The following is a 19041-nucleotide window of genomic DNA, read 5'->3' as shown; positions in this document are numbered from 1 at the left end:
GAAGAGATAGTCCCTTTAAGACAGTAGGTTCAGGGCTTAGCAGAGGGGATTGTGGGGAAACTTGAGGGCGTGGTATTGGGTATAAAAAAAGCTGTTGACTTGAAGTTTGTTGTTGGGAAATAAATGACCCCACGGCTGTGTGGTCAAAAGGAGAAGTGGTCTCGTTTTTTGGTGACCCTGACGTGAACCACGGAGAATGAAGCTACCAGTGCAGCGCATGGATATAATAGTAGAACTACTATAATACACCCACCATGGATGTATTATTCAATTCAATTCAATTCAATTTATTGTCATTAAAACCTATGTGCAGGCACATGTTAAAAATGAATTGAGGGCTGTGGCTTCACCAAACAGTGCAAGACAGACACAGACAAACACAGCAAACACAATATAAGATATACACACATGAAGACCAAAAGCTAAAATAAGTTAAAAGAGAGCTGGAGTACAAAATATTTAAAAATATCTACAGACATTCAGTGGGTAGCCAGGTTCAGGTGGGCAACAGCTTGTGGAAAGAAGCTGTTTTTGAGCCTGGTAGTGCAGGCTCTGAGGCTCCTGTAGCGCCTCCCAGAGCACAGGGGGGAGAACAGTCCATGGTTGGGGTGGGTGGGATCTCTGCTGATGCTCAGACCCCCTCGAAGGCAGCATTTGTGATAAATGTCTTTTATGGCTGGGAGCTGGGTACCGGTGATATGCTGGGCCGCCTTGACGATCCGCTGCAGAGCTTTCTGGTCTACTGAGGTGCAGTTGCCCTACCACACTGCGATGCAGACGGTCAGGTTCTCTCTATGATGCAGTGGTAGAAGTTGGTGAGAATTTTGGGGGGTAGACGGGCGCTCCTCAGCCTCCTCAGGAAATGCAGGCGTTGTTGGGCCTTTTTCACAAGGGCCTGGGTGTCCACGAAAGGTCCTCGCTGATGTGGACTCCAAGGAATTTAAAGCTGGAAACACGCTCCACTTCCACCCCACTGATGTGAATGGGAGTGGCTGCAGCTTCTAGATGTCCTGAAGTCCACAATCAGCTCCTTTGTCTTCTGCACATTGAGGACAAGATTGTTAATAGTACACCATGATGTGAGGTGCTCAATCTGGTCTCTGTAGGCCATCTCGTCATTGTTGGTGATACGGCCAATGACTGTGGTGTCATCTGCAAACTTAACTATAACATTTGAAGGGTGAGTTGGCAGGCAGTCGTGAGTAAAGAGGGAGAAAAGGAGGGGGCTCAGAACACAGCCTTGAGGGGCACCTGTGCTGAGGGTCAGGGTGGAGGAGGAGTGGTCACCTAACCTAACAGACTGAGGTCTGTTGGTCAGGAAGTCCAGGATCCAGTTACAGAGGGAGGGGTTGAGGCCAAGGGAGAGGGGTTTGGTGGTTAGTTTGGCGGGGATGATAGTGTTGAAGGCAGAGCTGTAATCTATAAACAGCATCCGGATGTACGTGTTGTTAAGTTCAAGGTGGTTCAGAGCAACGTGCAGGGCAGTGGCAATGGCATCCTCAATAGACCTTTTGGGACGGTAGGCGAACTGATGTGGGTCGAATGTGGGGGGGATAATGTTTTTGATGTGAGCCAGAACCAGTCTTTCAAAGCACTTCATGGCAATGGGGGTGAGTGCTATGGGTCGGTAGTCATTATAGTAGTTCTACTATAATGAACTAGTTGGGATATATTTGTTGTCTCAACTAAAGGCCCTGGAAATCAATGTTGGACTCAATAGGGATGATGGGCGAGCAATTTGCAGCAAAACACCGAGAGGTCGAGCAAATTAAGAAAACAATCTGCAAAATATTCTCAAACAACGGGCTAAAAATCACCAATGAAGCAAACAAAAAACAAATGGACTTTCTGGACATCTCAATGGACCTTCGGAACGGCACATACAAGCCATGCATGAAGCCCGTGCAAGAACAACACGCTGCAGTATGTCCACAGAGAAAGCAACCATCCACCTTCCATCTTGAAGAACATCCAACAAAGCATTAATGGAAGACTGGCAAAATGATCAACTAGTGAGTCAATCTTCAATGAAGCTGCACCTCCATACCAAGATGCATTACAAAAGAGCAGCTCAAGTGCAACGCACCATTACACACTGACTGCCAGCAAACCAACAAACGTAGCAGAAAACGAAACATCAGCTGGTACAACCCACCCTACAGTGACACCGTGGCTACAAACATGGGTAAGCAGTTTTTTGAGCTTTTGGATAAGTGCTTCACCCCGGACCATCAACTGAGGAAGATATTCAATAGGAACACTATCAACATTAGTTACAGCTGCCTGCCTAACATTCAACACAATATCGTCCCACAACACAAGAATCATGAACAAATCAGTGACACCTTCATCACAACCAGATACCCCCAACTGCAACTGCCGTGTGAACGACTCATGCCCCCTCGAAAGAAAATGCTAGATGAAAGGCGTTATCTGCCAAGCTACGGTGACGAGAGATGACAACGACAAAATGGAGACATACGTGGGTCTAACAGAGGGGATATTCAAAAAGAGGTTTAATGCACACATGTGTAGCTTTAGAAACAACCATTTAAAGAATGCCACATCTTTAAGCCCTTATATTTGGTCATTGGCGGACAGAAAGATTAATTATTCAACCAGCTTGACAATCCTCTCAAAGAACAAGGCATATTCAACCAGTAGTTCATTAATTCATTCATTCATCTCCAGCTGCTTCTCAGGGGTCGGGTCGCGGTGGCAGCAAGCTAAATAGGGCACTCCAGACGTCTCTCTCCCCAGCAACGCCCTCCAGCTTCTCCTGGGGGATCCCAAGGTGTTCCCAGGCTAGATTGGACACGTAGTCCCTCCAGTGAATTCTCAGTCTACCCCGGAGTCTCCTCCCAGTTGGCCGTGCCCGGTAAACCTCCAAAGGAAGGGGCCCAGGAGGCATCCTAGTCAGATGCCCGAACCACCTCAACTGGCTTCTTTCAACGCAAAGGAGCAGTGGCTCTTCTCCGAGGTCCCTCCGGATGTCCGAGCTCCTCACCCTATCTCTAAGGCTGAGCCCAGACACCCTACAGAGGAAACTCATTTCAGCTGCTTTGATCCGCAATCTCACCCTTTCGGTCACTACTCAAAGATCATGACTATATGTGGGGGTTGGAACGAAGATTGACTGGTAAATTTAGAGCTTTGCCTTCCGGCTCAGCTCCCTCTTCACCACAACGGTCCGGTACAACGTCCGCAATTACTGCTGATGCTTCACCAATGCGCCTGTCAATCTCCCGCTCCATCCTACCCTCAGTCGTGAACAAGACGCTGAGGTACTTGAACTCCTTCACTTGAGGCAACAACTCATCCCCAACCCGGAGAGAGCAATCCAACATTTTCCGGTGGAGAACTATGGCCTCAGACTTGGAGGTGCTGATTCTCATCCTCGCCATTTCACACTCAGCTGCAAACTGCCCCAGTGCGCGCCAGAGGTCGCATTCTGATGAAGCCAACAAAACCACATCATCTGCAAAGAGCAGAGATACAATTCTGAGGTTACCAAAAATAGACACACGCCTCACCTTGGCTGTGCCTTGAGATCCCGTCCATGAATATCACAAACAGAATTGGAGACAAGGGACAACTTTGGCAGAGTCTGACACCCACCAAAAACGTGTTTGACCTTGTGCCGAGAATGCGGGCACAGCTGTCACTTTGATTATACAAGGACTGGATGGCTTGTAGCAACTGCCCCGGTACCTCATACTCCCGCAGTACCCCCCACAGAGTGCCCCATGGTACATGGTCGTAAGCCTTCTCCAAGTCCACAAAACACATGTAGACTGGCTGGTCAAACTCCCATGTCCCCCATCAGCACTTCTGCAAGGGTAAAGAGTTGGTCCGTTGTTCCACGGCCAGGACGGAATCTGTATTGTTCCTCCTGGATCTGAGGTTCGACAATCGGTCGGAGCCTCCTTTCCAGCACCCTAAAGTAGACTTTCCCAGGGAGGCTGAGCAATGTGATGTCCCGATAATTGGAGCACAACCTCCTATCCCCCTTTTTAAATATGTGAACCACCACCACAGCCCACCAGTCGTAAAATGTGCAATCTATGTCTTACTGAAAAGTATTTCATCGTTTGCAAACCAGAAATGTCCACATTGAATAACAGCAATGAATTGGCCAGCAGTTGCACACATAGATATACACATCTATTTGGTAATTATAAATTCTGCTACTACTACTTTCGGCTGCTCCCATTAGGGGTCGCCACAGCGGATCAACCGTTTCCATTTCTTCCTGTCTTCTGCGTCTTCCTCTGTCACACCAGCCACCTGCATGTCTTCCCTCACCACATCCATAAACCTCCTCTTTGGCTTTCCTCTTTTCCTCTTTCCTGGGAGCTCCATATTCAGTATCCTTCTCCCAATATACCCAGCATCTCTCCTCCACACATGTCCAAACCATCTCAATCTTGCCTCTCTTGCTTTGTCTCCAAACTGTCCAACCTGAGCGGTCCCTCTAACATAATCGTTCCTTGTCCTGTCCTTCTTCGTTACTCCCAGTGAAAATCTTATCATCTCCAACTCTGCCACCTCCAGCTCCGCCTCCTCATGTCTTTTCGTCAGTGCCACTGTCTCCAAACCATATAACATAGCTGGTCTCACAACCATCTTGTAAACCTTCCCTTTAACTCTTGCTGGTACCCTTCTGTCGCAAATCACTCTTGAGTCTCTTCTCCACCCACTCCACCCTGCCTGCACTCTCTTCTTCACCTCTCTTCTGTACTCCCCGTTACTTTGGACAGTTGACCCCAAGTATTTAAACTCAAATGCCTTTGTCACCTCCACTCCTTGCATCCTGACCATTCCACTGTCCTCTCTCTCATTCACGCATAGGTATTCCGTCTTGCTCCTACTGACTTTCATTCCTCTTCTCTCCAGTGCATACCTCCACCTCTCCAGGCTCTCCTTAACCTGCACCCTACTCTCGCTACAGATCACAATGTCATCCGCGAACATCATCGTCCATGGTGACTCCTGCCTGATCTTGTCCGTCAACCTGTCCATCACCATTGCAAACAAGAAAGGGCTCAGAGCTGATCCTTGATGTAATCCCACCTCCACCTTGAACCCATCTGTCATTCCAACCGCACACCTCACCATTGTCACACTTCCCTCATACGTATCCTGCACCACTCCTACATACTTCTCTGCAACTCCTGACTTCCTCATACAATACCACACCTCCTCTCTCGGCACTCTGTCATAAGCTTTCTCTAAATCTACAAAGACACAATGCAACTCTTTCTGGTCTTCTCTATGCTTCTCAATCAACATTCTCAAAGCAAACATCGCATCTGTGGTGCTCTTTCGTGGCATGAACCCATACTGCTGCTCGCTGATCATCACCTCTCCTCTTAACCTAGCTTCTATTACTCTTTCCCAAATCTTCATGCTGTGGCTGGTCAACTTTATACCTCTGTAGATGTTACAGTTCTGCACATCGCCCTTGTTCTTGAAAATCGGTACCAGTATGCTTCTTCGCCACTCCTCAGGCATCCTCTCACTTTCCAGGATTGTGTTAAACAATCTAGTTAAAAACTCCACTGCCATCTCTCCTAAACATCTCCATGCCCCCACAGGTATGTCATCAGGACCAACTGCCTTTCCACTCTTCATCCTCTTCATAGCTGCCCTCACTTCCTCCTTGCTAATCCGCTGAACTTCCTGATTCACTATCCCTACATCATCCAGCCTTCTCTCTCTCTCATTTTCTTCATTCATCAGCCCCTCAAAGTATTCCTTCCACCTTCTTAGCACACTCTCCTCGCTTGTCAGCACATTTCCATCTCTATCCTTGATCGCCCTAACTTGCTGCACATCCTTTGCAGCTCGGTCCCTCTGTCTAGCCAATCGGTACAAGTCCTTTTCTCCTTCCTTAGTGTCTAATCTGTCATACAACTCACCATACGCCTTTTCCTTTGCCTTTGCCACCTCTCTCTTTGCTTTACGCTGCATCTCCTTGTACTCCTGTCTACTTTCTTCATCTCTCTTACTATCCCACTTCTTCTTTGCCAACCTGTTCCTCTGTATAATTTGCTGTACTTCCTCATTCCACCACCAAGTCTCCTTGTCTTCCTTCCTCTGTCCTGATGACACACCAAGTACCTTCCTAGCTGTCTCCCTCACTATTTCTGCAGTGGTTGTCCAGCCATCTGGCAACTCTTCACTACCACCCAGTGCCTGTCTTAACTCCTGCCTGAACTCCACACAACAGTCTTCCTTCTTCAACTTCCACCATTTGATCTTCGGCTGTGTCTTCACTCGCTTCCTCTTCTTGGTTTCCAAAGTCATCCTACAGACCACCATCCGATGCTGCCTAGCTACGTTCTCCCCTGTCACCACCTTGCAGTCTCCAATCCCTTTTAGATGGCGCCTTCTACATAAGATATAGTCCACCTCTGTGCACTTTCCTCCACTCTTGTATGTCACCCTGTGTTCGTCCCTCTTCTTGAAATATGTATTCACCACAGCCATTTCCATCCTTTTCGCAAAATCGACCACCATCTGTCCTTCCACATTTCTCTTCTTGACTCCATACCTTCCCATCACCTCCTCATCACCTCTGTTCCCTTCACCAACATGTCCATTGAAGTCCGCTCCAATCACCACTCTCTCCTCCTTGGGTACCCTCTCCACCATGTCGTCCAACTCACTCCAGAATTCTTCTTTTTCATCCATCTCACACCCAACTTGCGGGGCATATGCGCTGATAACATTCAGCAATAAACCTTCAATTTCCAGCTTCATACTCATCACTCTGTCTGACACTCTCTTCACCTCCAGCACGCTCTTGACATACTCTTCCTTCAGAATTACTCCTACCCCATTACTCCTCCCATTCACACCATGGTAGAAGAGTTTGAACCCACCTCCGATACTCCTGGCCTTACTCCCCTTCCACCTGGTCTCTTGCACACACAGTATGCCTACCTTTCTTCTTTCCATCATGTCAGCCAGCTCTCTCCCTTTACCAGTCATAGTGCCGACATTCAAAGTTCCAACTCTCACCTCCACATGCCTACCCTTCCTCCTCTCTAGCTGCCTCTGGACATGCTTTCCCCCTCTCCTTCTCCTTCGCCCAACAGTAGCATAGTTTCCACCGACACCCTGCTGGTTAAAAGTACCGGTGGCAGTCGTTGGTAACCCGGGCCTCGACCGATCCGGTATGTAAGTCTTATTTTTACATGTGGAAACATGATTTAGTAAACATGTGGAGAAGGATGAATGATGATAAAATACAACTTACTTGGACTCACACTAGAGAGAACTTAATATCCCTGGCTAGGTTATTGTTACGTCTCTCGAATGAAGACCAGAGACCACTGTAGCGAAACCCAAAAGCAGATGGACACAGAGTACTGAGAAACCCGAAGACAATTTTAATGCAGGATAAAATAAACAAACTGCCACAAAATAATAACAGGGGAATCTATGGTGGGGGACTGTATGGTGCGGATAGCGGGGTCTGTTTGTGAGATGTGTGCTACACTACGTGTGTGTAATGAAAGCTGGTGTCTAACTTGTAAAATCTTACCTACGTGTAATAATGGAAATATGTTTGGCGGGGTGTTGTGACGATGTGCGTGCACCTGGCTCCCAAATCCGAATGGAGGGGTCCAGGGAGAGAGACGCGGAGGGAGATCGCTCGAGGGGGTGTGGGGAAACGTGATGGTCGCTGGGGACGAGGAGCGAGGGAGATGCGGGGAGCTGTGGAAGTTGCGGAGGGAGGGTCTTGAGGGAAACAAAAACAGCGAGACGAAAAACAGGAACACAGGAGTTAGACACTGGGAGAACCAAAACAACAGCGTGGGAACAGACACAAGAAAAGGGTTAACAGAAATCACAGGAACAGGGCTTGTCAGAGCTTTACCGCAGGGTTCAGTACGTCGAACCACAAAGAGACGTTCTGGGAGGCTTCTTGTAGAGGGCTGCCTGATTACCACAGCTGTGCCTGATGGATGATGGCAAACACCTGGTGCAGCGCAGCGCTCGTCTCCTCAGAGCGCGAACCGAGCGCTCGGGTGTTTCCGGTGCGTCCGAGCTGGGGGAGTGGCTTGAACTTGCCGGCGAGTCAGCTTGGGGCAGTGAAACCACAACAGGACTCCCCCTCCTATGGAAGACACCGGGCGGCCATCCGATGGCGTCGGGGTGGGGACGACCCCGCGCGGGGTCGGCCAGGTAGGATCGGGGCATCCAGCTCTGCGGTCCTCGGGCCCGTAACCAACCCAATCCACCAGGTAACCCCAGCCCTGGCGGCGAACGGCGAGCAGTCGGTTGATGTCCCAGACCAAATCGCCACCGTCCAGGTCCCTGGGAGGTGGAGGAGCTTGGACAGGGGAAGACAGGGGGCTGGAGGCTACCGGTTTGAGGTGAGAGACATGAAACACAGGATGGATCTTGAGTGAGGCAGGGAGGAGGAGACGTACCATGGAGGGGTTGATGATGCAGTCAGTGGTGTAGGGACTGACATAGCGAGGGGCTAGCTTCCGGGAGGGAGTCGAGAGGGGCAGGTCCTGGGCCAGCAGCCACACCATCTGGCCAGGACGATAGGCTGGGGCTGGCACACTCTGCTGATTGGAGCCGCACCGAGACCGCTCTGTGGCCCTCAACATAGCGGCCCGAGCGGTCTTACAGATGTGATGGCACCGGCGGAGATGGGCCCTGGTGGACGGGACCACCACCTCCAGCTCCTGACGGGGAAACAGAGGGGGTTGGTAACCGAGGGAACACTCAAAGGGTGAAAAACCGGTAGCAGAACTCTCCATGGTGTTCAGGGAATACTCCACCCAGGGTAGATGCTTGCTCCAGGAGGCAGGGTTGCTGGTGCTGACGCAACGCAAGGCCACCTCCAGGCTTGGTTGGCCCACTCCACCTGCCCATTGATCTGGGGGTGGTATCTGGAGGAGAGACTGACCGTGACCCCAATCCCCTTACAGAAGGCCTGCTACACCTTAGAAGTGAACTGGGGACCACGGTCGAAGACAATGTCCTGAGGGATCCCATGCAGACGGATAACATGGGGGACGAGGAGGTCCGCCGTCTCAGCCGCAGAGGGGAGCTTTGGACAGGCAACAAAATGGACAGCCGTAGAGAACCGGTCAACAATGGTCAAGACAGTATCATTACCTTGGGACACAGGGAGGCCGGTCACAAAGTCCAAGGCAATGTGTGACCAAGGTTGACCAGGGACAGGAAGGGGGCGCAGGAGACCCGCTGGCGGGCGATGGGTAGCCTTACTGCGGGCACTGGTGGTGCAGGCGGCCATGAACTCTTTCGTGTCCGCCTCCACATTGGGCCACCAGAAGTGCCTGCAGATGAAGGCCACCGTCCAGTGGACGCCGGGATGACAGGTGAACCGGCTGGAGTGCCCCCACTCCAGCACCTGGGACCAGATGGTGGACGGCATAAACAGGCGATGCCCGGGTCCGTTGCCTGGGTCGGGCTGGGCGCGCTGAGCTCTTCTCACCACCAATTCGATAGCCAAAATGATGACACCCAGCACCCTGGCTGGGGGAAGGATGGTGTCAGAGTTGTCCGGTGCATTAAGGGACCCCTCTGGAAACAGACAGGAGAGGGTGTCTGCCCTGATGTTCTTGGAATGCGGGCAATAGGTGAGGGTGAAGTCGAAGCGGCTGAAAAAGAGAGCCCAGTGCGCCTACCGGGGCTTAAGCCTCTTCGCCATTCGCATGCAGGTCAGATTCTTGTGGTCTGACCGCACAACAAACGGCTGCTTTGCTCCCTCCAACCATTGTCTCCACTCCTCCAGGGCTGCATGGACCGCCAGCAACTCTTTGTTGCCGATGTCATAATTCCTCTCTGCTGGGCTGAAATGCCGGGAGAGGAAGGCGCATGGGTGGACTCTTTGTTCCTCCTCCGACCGCTGGGAGAGGACGGCTCCGATGCCCGTGTCCGACGCGTCCACCTCCACAATGAACTGCTTGGACTGGTCTGGGTGAGTGAGCATCGGAGCCATTGTAAATAGTCCCTTCAAGGCCGAGAAGACGGCCTCCACCTCCGGGGTCCAGGAGAAGGGGCGGAGGGTGGAGGTTAGTGCAGTGAGGGGGGCGGCTACTTGGCTGAACCCCCTGACGAAGCGGCAATAAAAATTGGCGAACCCTAGGAAGCACCAGAGTTGCGTCCTGTCGGTAGCCGCGCCCACTCCTCCACCACTCGGATCTTCCTGGGGTCGGTGCGGGTGTGCCCCTTCTCCACGATGTGGCTGAGAAATTCCATGGAGGTGGAGTGGAACATGCACTTCGTAGCCTTCACAAACAGCCTGTTCTCCAGCAGCCATTGGAGGACCAGGCGGACCTGCTGGTTGTGTTCCTTCTCTCTCCTGAAGAACATGAGGATGTCGTCCAGGTACACCACCACAAATGTATTAACCATGTCCCGCAACACATCGTTGACCAGCGCTTGGAAGACGGCCAGGGCATTGGTGAGGCCAAAGGGCATGATGAGGTACTCGAAATGCCCTAGGTGTGTGTTGAAGGCCGTCTTCCATTCGTCACCCTCCCGAATACACACCAAATGGTATGCACTGCGTAGGTCTAACTTCATGAAAACCGTGGCATGAGTGAGTGGCTCGAAAGTGGAACTCATAAGGGGAAGTGGATCCTTATTTTTAACAGTGATGTCATTTAACTGAAGATAATCTATACAGGGCCTCAGGCTGCCATCCTTCTTAGCCACAAAAAAGAAGCCCGCTGCAACCGGGGACGACGAGGGCCTTATGATTCCTGAGGCCAGGGACTGTGATATAATTGTGCATAGACTTCTTCTCCGGGACTGAGAGGTTATACAACCGACCGGTGGGAACTAAATCGTGATAAACAGAGGGTACACCAGTGAGATCCGGGGGAAGGAGCATGGGGCTGGGGCCACTGGATGGAGAGAGAGTGGAGCGAAGCAGTTGGCATGACACGCAACGCTCCAACCCAATATCCGCCCAGTGGACCATGAGATATGGCCTCTCCAACGACGGTCTACCTAACACTAGGGGCGCTGTAGCGGCGTGCAAGTCCAAAGAACATGCAGTCTCTATGTGATTACCTGAAAGAGTGAGCATGAGAGAAGCGGTGCTGTGCGTAATCCTACCAAGTGAACGACCGTCTAAGGCTTGGGCTGTGAGGGGAGTGTCAAGCGGGACGAGTGGAATGCTGGCTTGCCGGGCCAGTGAGATGCCAATCAAACACTCGTCCACCCCCGAATCTAACAGTGTGCTGGTAGAAATTGATTCCTCATCCCAGGTGAGAGTGGCAGGAAACAACCGGTTGTGCTCTTCTTTGGACTGGGGCAGGGTGGTCAAGTTCACTAGGACACCCCCCACTAGTGAGCCTGGTCTTTTTGGGCGACTCAGGCAGGCTAGGATGTAGTGGTCCGACTTCCCACAGTAGAGGCAGAGTCGGTCATGCATCCTCTGCTCCCGCTCCTCCAGTGAAAGCCATGACCGACCAAACTGCATAGGCTCCTCCTCCAACCTGGATACAGATGATGCTGGGGGTTGCATGGAGTACTGAGAGGGCGGAGAGTGGCTGCGGGACACTGGAACAGGGGACCCGCTGGTAGTATGAGTGGGGGTAGGTCTATGGGAGGCCCTGGCACGTTGAGCGTGCTCCAGACACTGCTTCCGCAACCGTTCGTCCATCTGGAGAGTGAGGTTGATAAGCTCGTTGAAGGAAAAGGGCTGGTCTCTAACAATGACATCCTTGATGGCATTGCTGAGCCCCCCCCCTGTATGCGCTCTTAAGCACTGTGTCGCCCCACCCACTGTTAGCCGCCAGTATCCTAACCTCCAGGGTGTAGTCTGCCACTGACCTAGCTCCCTGCTAGATAGAATGGAGGCGGCCAGCTGAGTCCTCCCCGTCCTCTGGGTGGTCGAACACTAAACGGAATTCGTGGCGGAAGACATCATAGTCGGTGGAGAACGGTTCGTCATGGCCAACCGCCGCCATAGCCCAACTGAGGGCTCTGCCAGTCAACTGCTTGAACTCCCCACCGAAGGCTGTAGGACAGGGGAGGTTAGGCTCAACATGGGAATCATGATATGGTTGACCGGAGGGACTTGAAGCTGGAGCTAGGCTGGGGCCAGAGACTGGGGTCAGAACAGGATGATCGCTGATCTTGGACACTGCCACTGTCAGAGCAGTGATCTGTGCGAAGAGTGATGAAAGGGTGCTCACTGAGGTACGTGAGTTAGTCTGGAGCCCGCATATTTCTCCAGTGATCTGGGAGAAGGCAGTGCTAAGTTCTGAATGGAGTTGAGTGAGTTGAGTGCTGTGGTCCTTTACCACTGCCTCGAGAGCTATAGGGTTCTGGGGCTTAGGGGCTATAGCTGTCTGAGTGGTCGCCTGCCCCTCGGGTTTGCTTTGCCTCATTCTGGCTTCAATGTTCTGTTATGTCTCTCGAATGAAGACCAGAGACCAGTGTAGCGAAACCCAAAGGCAGATGGAGACAGAGTACTGAGAAACCCGAAGGCAATTTTAATGCAGGAAAAAAAAACAACAAAATGCCACAAAATGATAACAGGGGATTCTAAGGTGGGGGGGAATGTATGGTGCGGATAGCGGGGTCTGTTTGTGAGATGTGTGCTACACTACGTGTGTGTAATGAAAGCTGGTGTCTAACTTGCAAAATCTTACCTACGTGTAATAATGGAAATATGTTTGGCGGGGTGTTGTGATGATGTGTGTGTGCCTGGCTACTACTACTACTACTACTTTCGGCTGCTCCCGTTAGGGGTCGCCACAGCGGATCATCCGTAATTTATGATCTGCATATTTGATTTGGCAAAGATTTTATGCCGGATGCCCTTCCTGACGCAACCCTCCCCATTTGTCCGGGCTTGGGACCGGCACTAAGGATGCACTGGCTTGTGCATCCTCAGTGGCTGGGTTGTGTGTGTGCCTGGCTACCAAAGTCTAAATCCGTTGAGTGAGGGGTTGTTGTTCGAGGAAGTCAGAGTCCGTGATCCAGGAAGTCAAATCCGAAGAGAGGGGTCCAGGGAGAGAGATGCGGAGGGAGATCGCTGGAGGGGGTCCGGGGAACGTGATGGTTGCTGGGGACGAGGAGTGAGGGAGACGCGGGGAGCCGTGGAAGTCGCGGAGGGAGGGTCTTGAGGGAAACAAAAACAGCGAGATGAAAAACAGGAACACAGGAGTTAGACACTGAGGAACAAAACGACAGCGTGGGAATAGGCACGAAAAAAGGGTCAACAGGAATCACAGGAATAGGCTTGTCAGAGCTTTTACCGCAGGGTTCAGTATGTCGAAGCACAGAGAGGCGTTTTGGGGGACTTCTTGTAGAGGGCTGCCTGATTGCTGCAGGTGTGCCTGATGGATGATGGCAAACACCTGGTGCAGCGCAGCGCTCGAACCTGTCGGCGAGGCAGCTCGGGGCAGTGAAGCACTAAGGCTCAGGGGACACTGGTCTGGTCACATTTTCAGAGTGCAGCGCTGATGGATGCACTGTCCTAGCTCTTCTTTGGCTTGGAGAAGAGGAATGGACAAAGCAATTTTATTCATGCTCTACACTCTGCTACAGGGCAGGAACTCAGAGACTCTAATGAGATATGGAGCCGATTGGTGTGTTCTCTGTGCTTTACAGCACAGAGAACACACTACTAGTGTACTCTGTGCCTTACAGCAGTGAGTATAGAGAGGACAAAGAACTGTTTAGATACTTCTGTGAAAATTTGCCCAAAGTCCCTGAAGAAATTAATGCTGAGCTGAGAAAACCACTGGTGCTGCAAGAACTTTTCACAGCATTGGAGGGCATGGAAGTGGGAAAGGCCCCTTGCATTGATAGGATTCCAGTGAAGTTTTATAAAGAGTTCTGGAGGGAGATGGGTGAAGATCTTTTAACAGTTTTTAATGAGAGTTTTAAAGATATTTTGCTACTGCTCAGCTACAGGAGAGCAGTAATAACTCTTACCAAAGAAAGGATCTTTACAAGAGATTAAAAACTGGCGTCCTGTGTCTCGTCTCTCTACTGACTATAAAATCCTGTCCAAAGTGCTGGTGAACTGACTGAGAGAGGTGATGGACTCAGTAATTCACCAAGATCAGACATAATGTGTGCCTGGCAGGTCCATTCTGGACAACGTCTCCTCAATTCGAGATATTTTGGAAAGCTCTAGTTCTTTTGAACTTTGAAACTGGCCTCATTTCTCTAGACCAGGAAAAAGCTTTTGACCGGGTTGACCACCCTTACCCCTGGAAGTCTTTAGAGAATTCTGGTCTCAGCCCAGGCCTTATAGCTATGATGATCAAAGTTTTGTACCAGGACATTGAGTGTGTACTGAAAATTAATGGAGATCTAAGTGCCCATTTCAAAGTGCGTAGGGCGCGAGACAGGGCTGTTCACTCTCAAGGATGTATTCATTGTCTATTGAACCCATGTTATGTAAAGTAAGGGGTGGTGTTGAAAGTCTGTTTTTAAAGGATTTTGACAAAAGACATTTTATCAGCTTCTGCAAATTATATAATTTTTTGTCAAAAACCTGGAAGAGATAAAAAAAAAACAGGAGGGAATTATTAAAGATTTTGTAACCATATCAGCTGCAAAGGTGAGTTGGAAAAAGAGTGACACACTGGCAGTTGGGAGTTGAAGGGGGGAGGGGGTCTATCCAGTCTACCAGGGGGGTTGACATAGAAGAAGAATGGTTTCAAATGTGTGGGAGTGTACCTTGACATGAGACCATAGTCCAGAAGAATTGGGTGGGTGTGGTAGAGAGAGTAGAAGGAAGCTTAAACAAATGGAAATGGCTGAAGCCGCAAATGACCTTTAGAGGCAAGGCACTAGTCATTAACACCTGATTGCTTCTGCTCTGTGACATACTAGGTTGGCTTGCATGGAGCCACCGTAAAGGCCTAGCACAAAAAATACAAGCCATCTAGCAGATTTTTTTCTGGGACATTGGGTGCCACAGAGTTTGTTGTTCCTACCAAAAGGGGGGGCAAGGTCTAATACACATAGAAGGCAGAGTAACTACTTTCAGATTACAGTTTGTACAGAGATATCTTACACGTCTGAAAGATGTTGCTTGGAGAGATTTGACAAGCAGCATCTTGAGGAGGATAGCTGGTCTGGGTTTAGACACTGCATTGTTTTTAATGGATTTAAGTTTTTTTAAAACTATGTGGAATACGTCCTTTTTATCAAGCACTTTTTAAGACATGGAATTTATTTAAATGGAAGAGACTGAAGCCTACAAGCTCTTTGCACTGGCTATTGGAAGAGCCTTTTATTAATGGGCCAGAATGGATGTCCAGGACAGCACAACACCGGGTCTCACCAGGATGCTATGCACCACTGGAGTGGTCAATCTGAGGAGAATAGAGGATGTAGCTGGTCCTGGACTGATTGACACTCAGACTGTGGCTTCTCTTCTCGGGTAGAGATCTATTCGACAGACCAGGAACATTTTAAATATGCAGACTGAGAGACTGATGGAGGAGGAGTTAATGATGCTGCGGGAGTACAGTGGTGGAGTGGGCACTCCTGATGATAATGATCCCTTTCCAGAGCTGGTTTCTTTTTCCAAATCTGGATGGATTGTCGGGAACCCTATTAAATGTGATTGACTGTAAATATGTAAACTTGTACACAGTTAAAGGGAAAACTGTATATAATTGTTGCGTGAAAACTCTGAACAAATGTAAACTGGGTGGGAGAGTTGACACAGTGTGGAGATGAGAACTAGATGTGGGCAGTGGGGTGAAACCGGTATGGAGGGTTTTATATAAAGCACCTCTAAAGAAAAGGACTGGTACAATGGAGGATTCTACACGGTGCCATTACAGTGAACAGTTTTGTCTTTGTGATCAACCCAAGAGTTTCAGGTGAATGTCCTTTTTGTGGAGAAGTAGAGACTGTTTTTCATTGTTTTTACAGATGCAAAAGACTCTGCAACCTTTTCAATGCACTGGAGAATGTTTTAGACTGTTTGGTGAGAGGTGGTCTCAGACTGTCTTCATTTTGGGTGTTGGCCACAAAAAAAATCTGATGCCTCCAAGTGGCAACTACTTAATCTGGTAGTAGGGGAGGCCAAACTGTCCATCTACAGTAGCAGGAAGAACAGAGTGGAGAACAGGAAAGGGCAGGAAGCACTTCCTGTTTTCCTCTCATTGGTGAAAGCCAGAGTCTGAGTTGATTTTAGATTCTTTAAAGGAATGAGTAACATGGGGGATTTTATCAGAGAGTGGTGCTACGATGATGCAATATGTTCTGTGGCAGGGGAAGGATTAATATTCAATACCATTTTTAAGTAAGTGATGAAATTGTTGTGTTTTTAACTGTACTGTACAGAACTATTTTGTATCACAGAAAAAAATGTTTGGACCCCCCCCCCCCTTTTCTCCCCAATTGTCAGTTGTATCCGGCCAATCACCCCACTCTTCCGAGCTGTCCCGGTTGCGGCTCCACCCCCTCTGCCGATCTGGGGAGGGCTGCAGACTACCACGTCTCCTCCCATACATGTGGAGTCGCCAGCTGTGTTTTTTCACCCTACAGTGTGGAGTTTCACCAGGGGGACGTAGCGCGGGGGAGAACCATGCTATTCCCCCCAGTTCCCCCCCCCCGAACAGGCGCCCCAACCGACCAGAGGAGGCGCTAGTGCAGCGACCAGGGCACATACCCACATCCGGCTTCCCACCCGCAAACACAACCAATTGTGTCTGTAGGGACGCCTGACCAAGCCGGAAATAACACGGGGATTCGATCCGACGAGCCCCATGTTTGTAGGCAACGGAATAGACCACTATGCTACCCGGACGCCCCCCAAAATGTTAGGATTTTTATGTTTTTCAATAAAGGTTTTTAAAAAATAAAATCTCTCTCTCTCTCTCTCTCTCTCTCTCTCTCTCTCTCTCTCTCTCTCTCTCTCTCTCTCTCTCTCTCTCTCTCTCTCTCTCGCTCTCTCTCTCTCTCTCTCTCTCTCTCTCTCTCTCTCTCTCTCTCTCTCTCTCTCTCTCTCTCTCTCTCTCTCTCTCTCTCTCTCTCTCTCTCTCTCTCTCTCTCTCTCTCTCTCTCTCTCTCTCTCTCACTCTTTTTTCTAGGTACCTTGCAGTGACACAGTTCAGTCCTGTCCATGCACGGAAGGCATTTCCTTGCTTCGATGAGCCGATCTATAAAGCCACCTTCTCTCTCTCCCTCCGACATGACCCAGAATACATCTCTCTTTCCAACATGCCCGTCCAGAGAAGCTCATTGGCTGAGGAGGATGGCTGGGTGACCAATCAGTTCGCCCGCACACCGCGCATGTCTACCTATTTTCTGGCCTGGGTCGTCTGTAACTTCACCTACAGAGAAACACACACCCACAATGGCGTGATGGTCAGTAAAACACACACACACACACACACATACACACACACACACACAGAGTAATAGTCGTATGACAGATACTGGACTCAGTAAAGCTAGATTACAGTGCAGGGTAAGCTCATGCTCCCGTGAGCGACATTTGTTTCCTAGGATGGCGAAGGCATGACCCACCCCATCCTAGGATAAACCTATCACTGGCGGTTAGATCGTACCCGCTCAGTCCAAGTTACAAGAGCAGGTGTTGGGGGCGCGGAGTGGGACTCCAAAAGGCACCGTTCTCCTGGTACACGTCAGTGTAGCATCACCCTGATGCTGAAGCGGCTATTTGCTCATGAAAACACTGCTTAAACACAAATACAACATGGCCGCCATTCATAAGAGCCAGTGACTGACGTCACATCGTCTCCAATGACAGGGAGAGTTAATGACCTTTCATTTAAATGTTGTGGTTGTCACATGTCAATGAAGCCCGAGCTTACCTCTGTCACCGTCCCACACACACACACACACACACACACACACACACACACACACACACACACACACACATCAAATCATAGGCACATTCATCCATAAATTTACACAAGGACAAGTGAGCACACACAACAAAGGCATGCATAAATTTATACAAACACACACACACACACACGTTGTGTCCTCCTGTCCTCTCTCCTTCTTCTCTTTCTCCAGTCATCCCTCTATCAGTGTAACTACAGCTCATTCATCTTGTCTGCCATAACCCAAGGACAACATCATATCCATCACACACACACACACACACACACACACACACACGGTGAGAAGGTGGAGGATGGCCCAGATATGAGCTGTTTGTGTGTGTGTGTGTGTGTGTGTGTGTGTGTGGCCTACCACTAAAATCTAAATCTTATCTCAGACTAAACCCTTTGATTGAAGTTCTCAACTGCTTTATATTAATAAATTGCAATAAAAGGGTCCGCGGTGGCGTAGCGGTCTAAGCATCGGCTTGGTGTCGATGCAGTTGCCCACTGGGGACTGGGGATCACGCCCCGGTCCCGTCAGATCCGACTATGGCCGGACTCGATGAAGCAGCGATCATTGGCAACGCTGTCTTCGGGAGGGGGGCGGAGTCGGCTTGTGTTCGTCATGTGAATGCGTCTCTGTGTGTGTCGGAAAAACAGTGGTTCGGCTTGGATTCGCCTTGTCACGAAAGTGGGGAGGCGTCTCCTTCGAGACTGCCGGCCGGAGAGATGCAGTTGGCGAACGCATGCAATACGAGGGTGGGTGTTTGAATTAAAATAGGGATCAATTGGCCACTAAATTGGGAGAAAAAAGGGAAAAATCAGAAATAAATTTTAAGATAAATTGCAATAAGATATTGTATAACATTAAAGCCAATGTAATGAAATAATAACGTGATAACATGATGTAAGAACACGATAATTATGTAATAACATGATGTAATAACACGATAATGATGTAATAACACGATGTTACCAGCCAGATGTCAGAGGTTTGGTTTACTGTAAATAAAGAGGAGCTCAATTTCCGTGATGGTGTGGGTGCGTGGGCTTGTGTGTGTGTGTGTGTGTGTGTGTGTGTGTGTGTGTGTGTGTGTGTGTGTGTTATCATGATGTTTGACTGTCTGCGGGGTTTACTAAACCATCTATCAAATTACGGTGGCAACCAAGCATCCATCAGCTCATCCATCATCCAGAA

The 19041-nt window shown here is 49.8% G+C and overlaps 1 protein-coding gene across 1 annotated transcript in view; it reads left to right on the top strand.

The window, feature by feature from the left end:
* LOC130110470 (thyrotropin-releasing hormone-degrading ectoenzyme-like) overlaps positions 1-19041 on the top strand; it is a 373072-nt gene that overhangs the window by 37427 nt on the left and 316604 nt on the right. Inside the window, exon 3 of the mRNA XM_056277578.1 lies at positions 17076-17352. Coding sequence (XP_056133553.1) covers positions 17076-17352 — 277 coding nt within the window. The remainder of the gene's footprint in view (positions 1-17075; positions 17353-19041) is intronic.

This window comes from Lampris incognitus, chromosome 3 (genome assembly GCF_029633865.1).
Source record: "Lampris incognitus isolate fLamInc1 chromosome 3, fLamInc1.hap2, whole genome shotgun sequence".
Lineage (NCBI taxonomy): Eukaryota > Metazoa > Chordata > Actinopteri > Lampriformes > Lampridae > Lampris > Lampris incognitus.
Note: the sequence above shows the minus strand (reverse complement) of the source record. Positions and strands in the feature narration are given on the sequence as shown.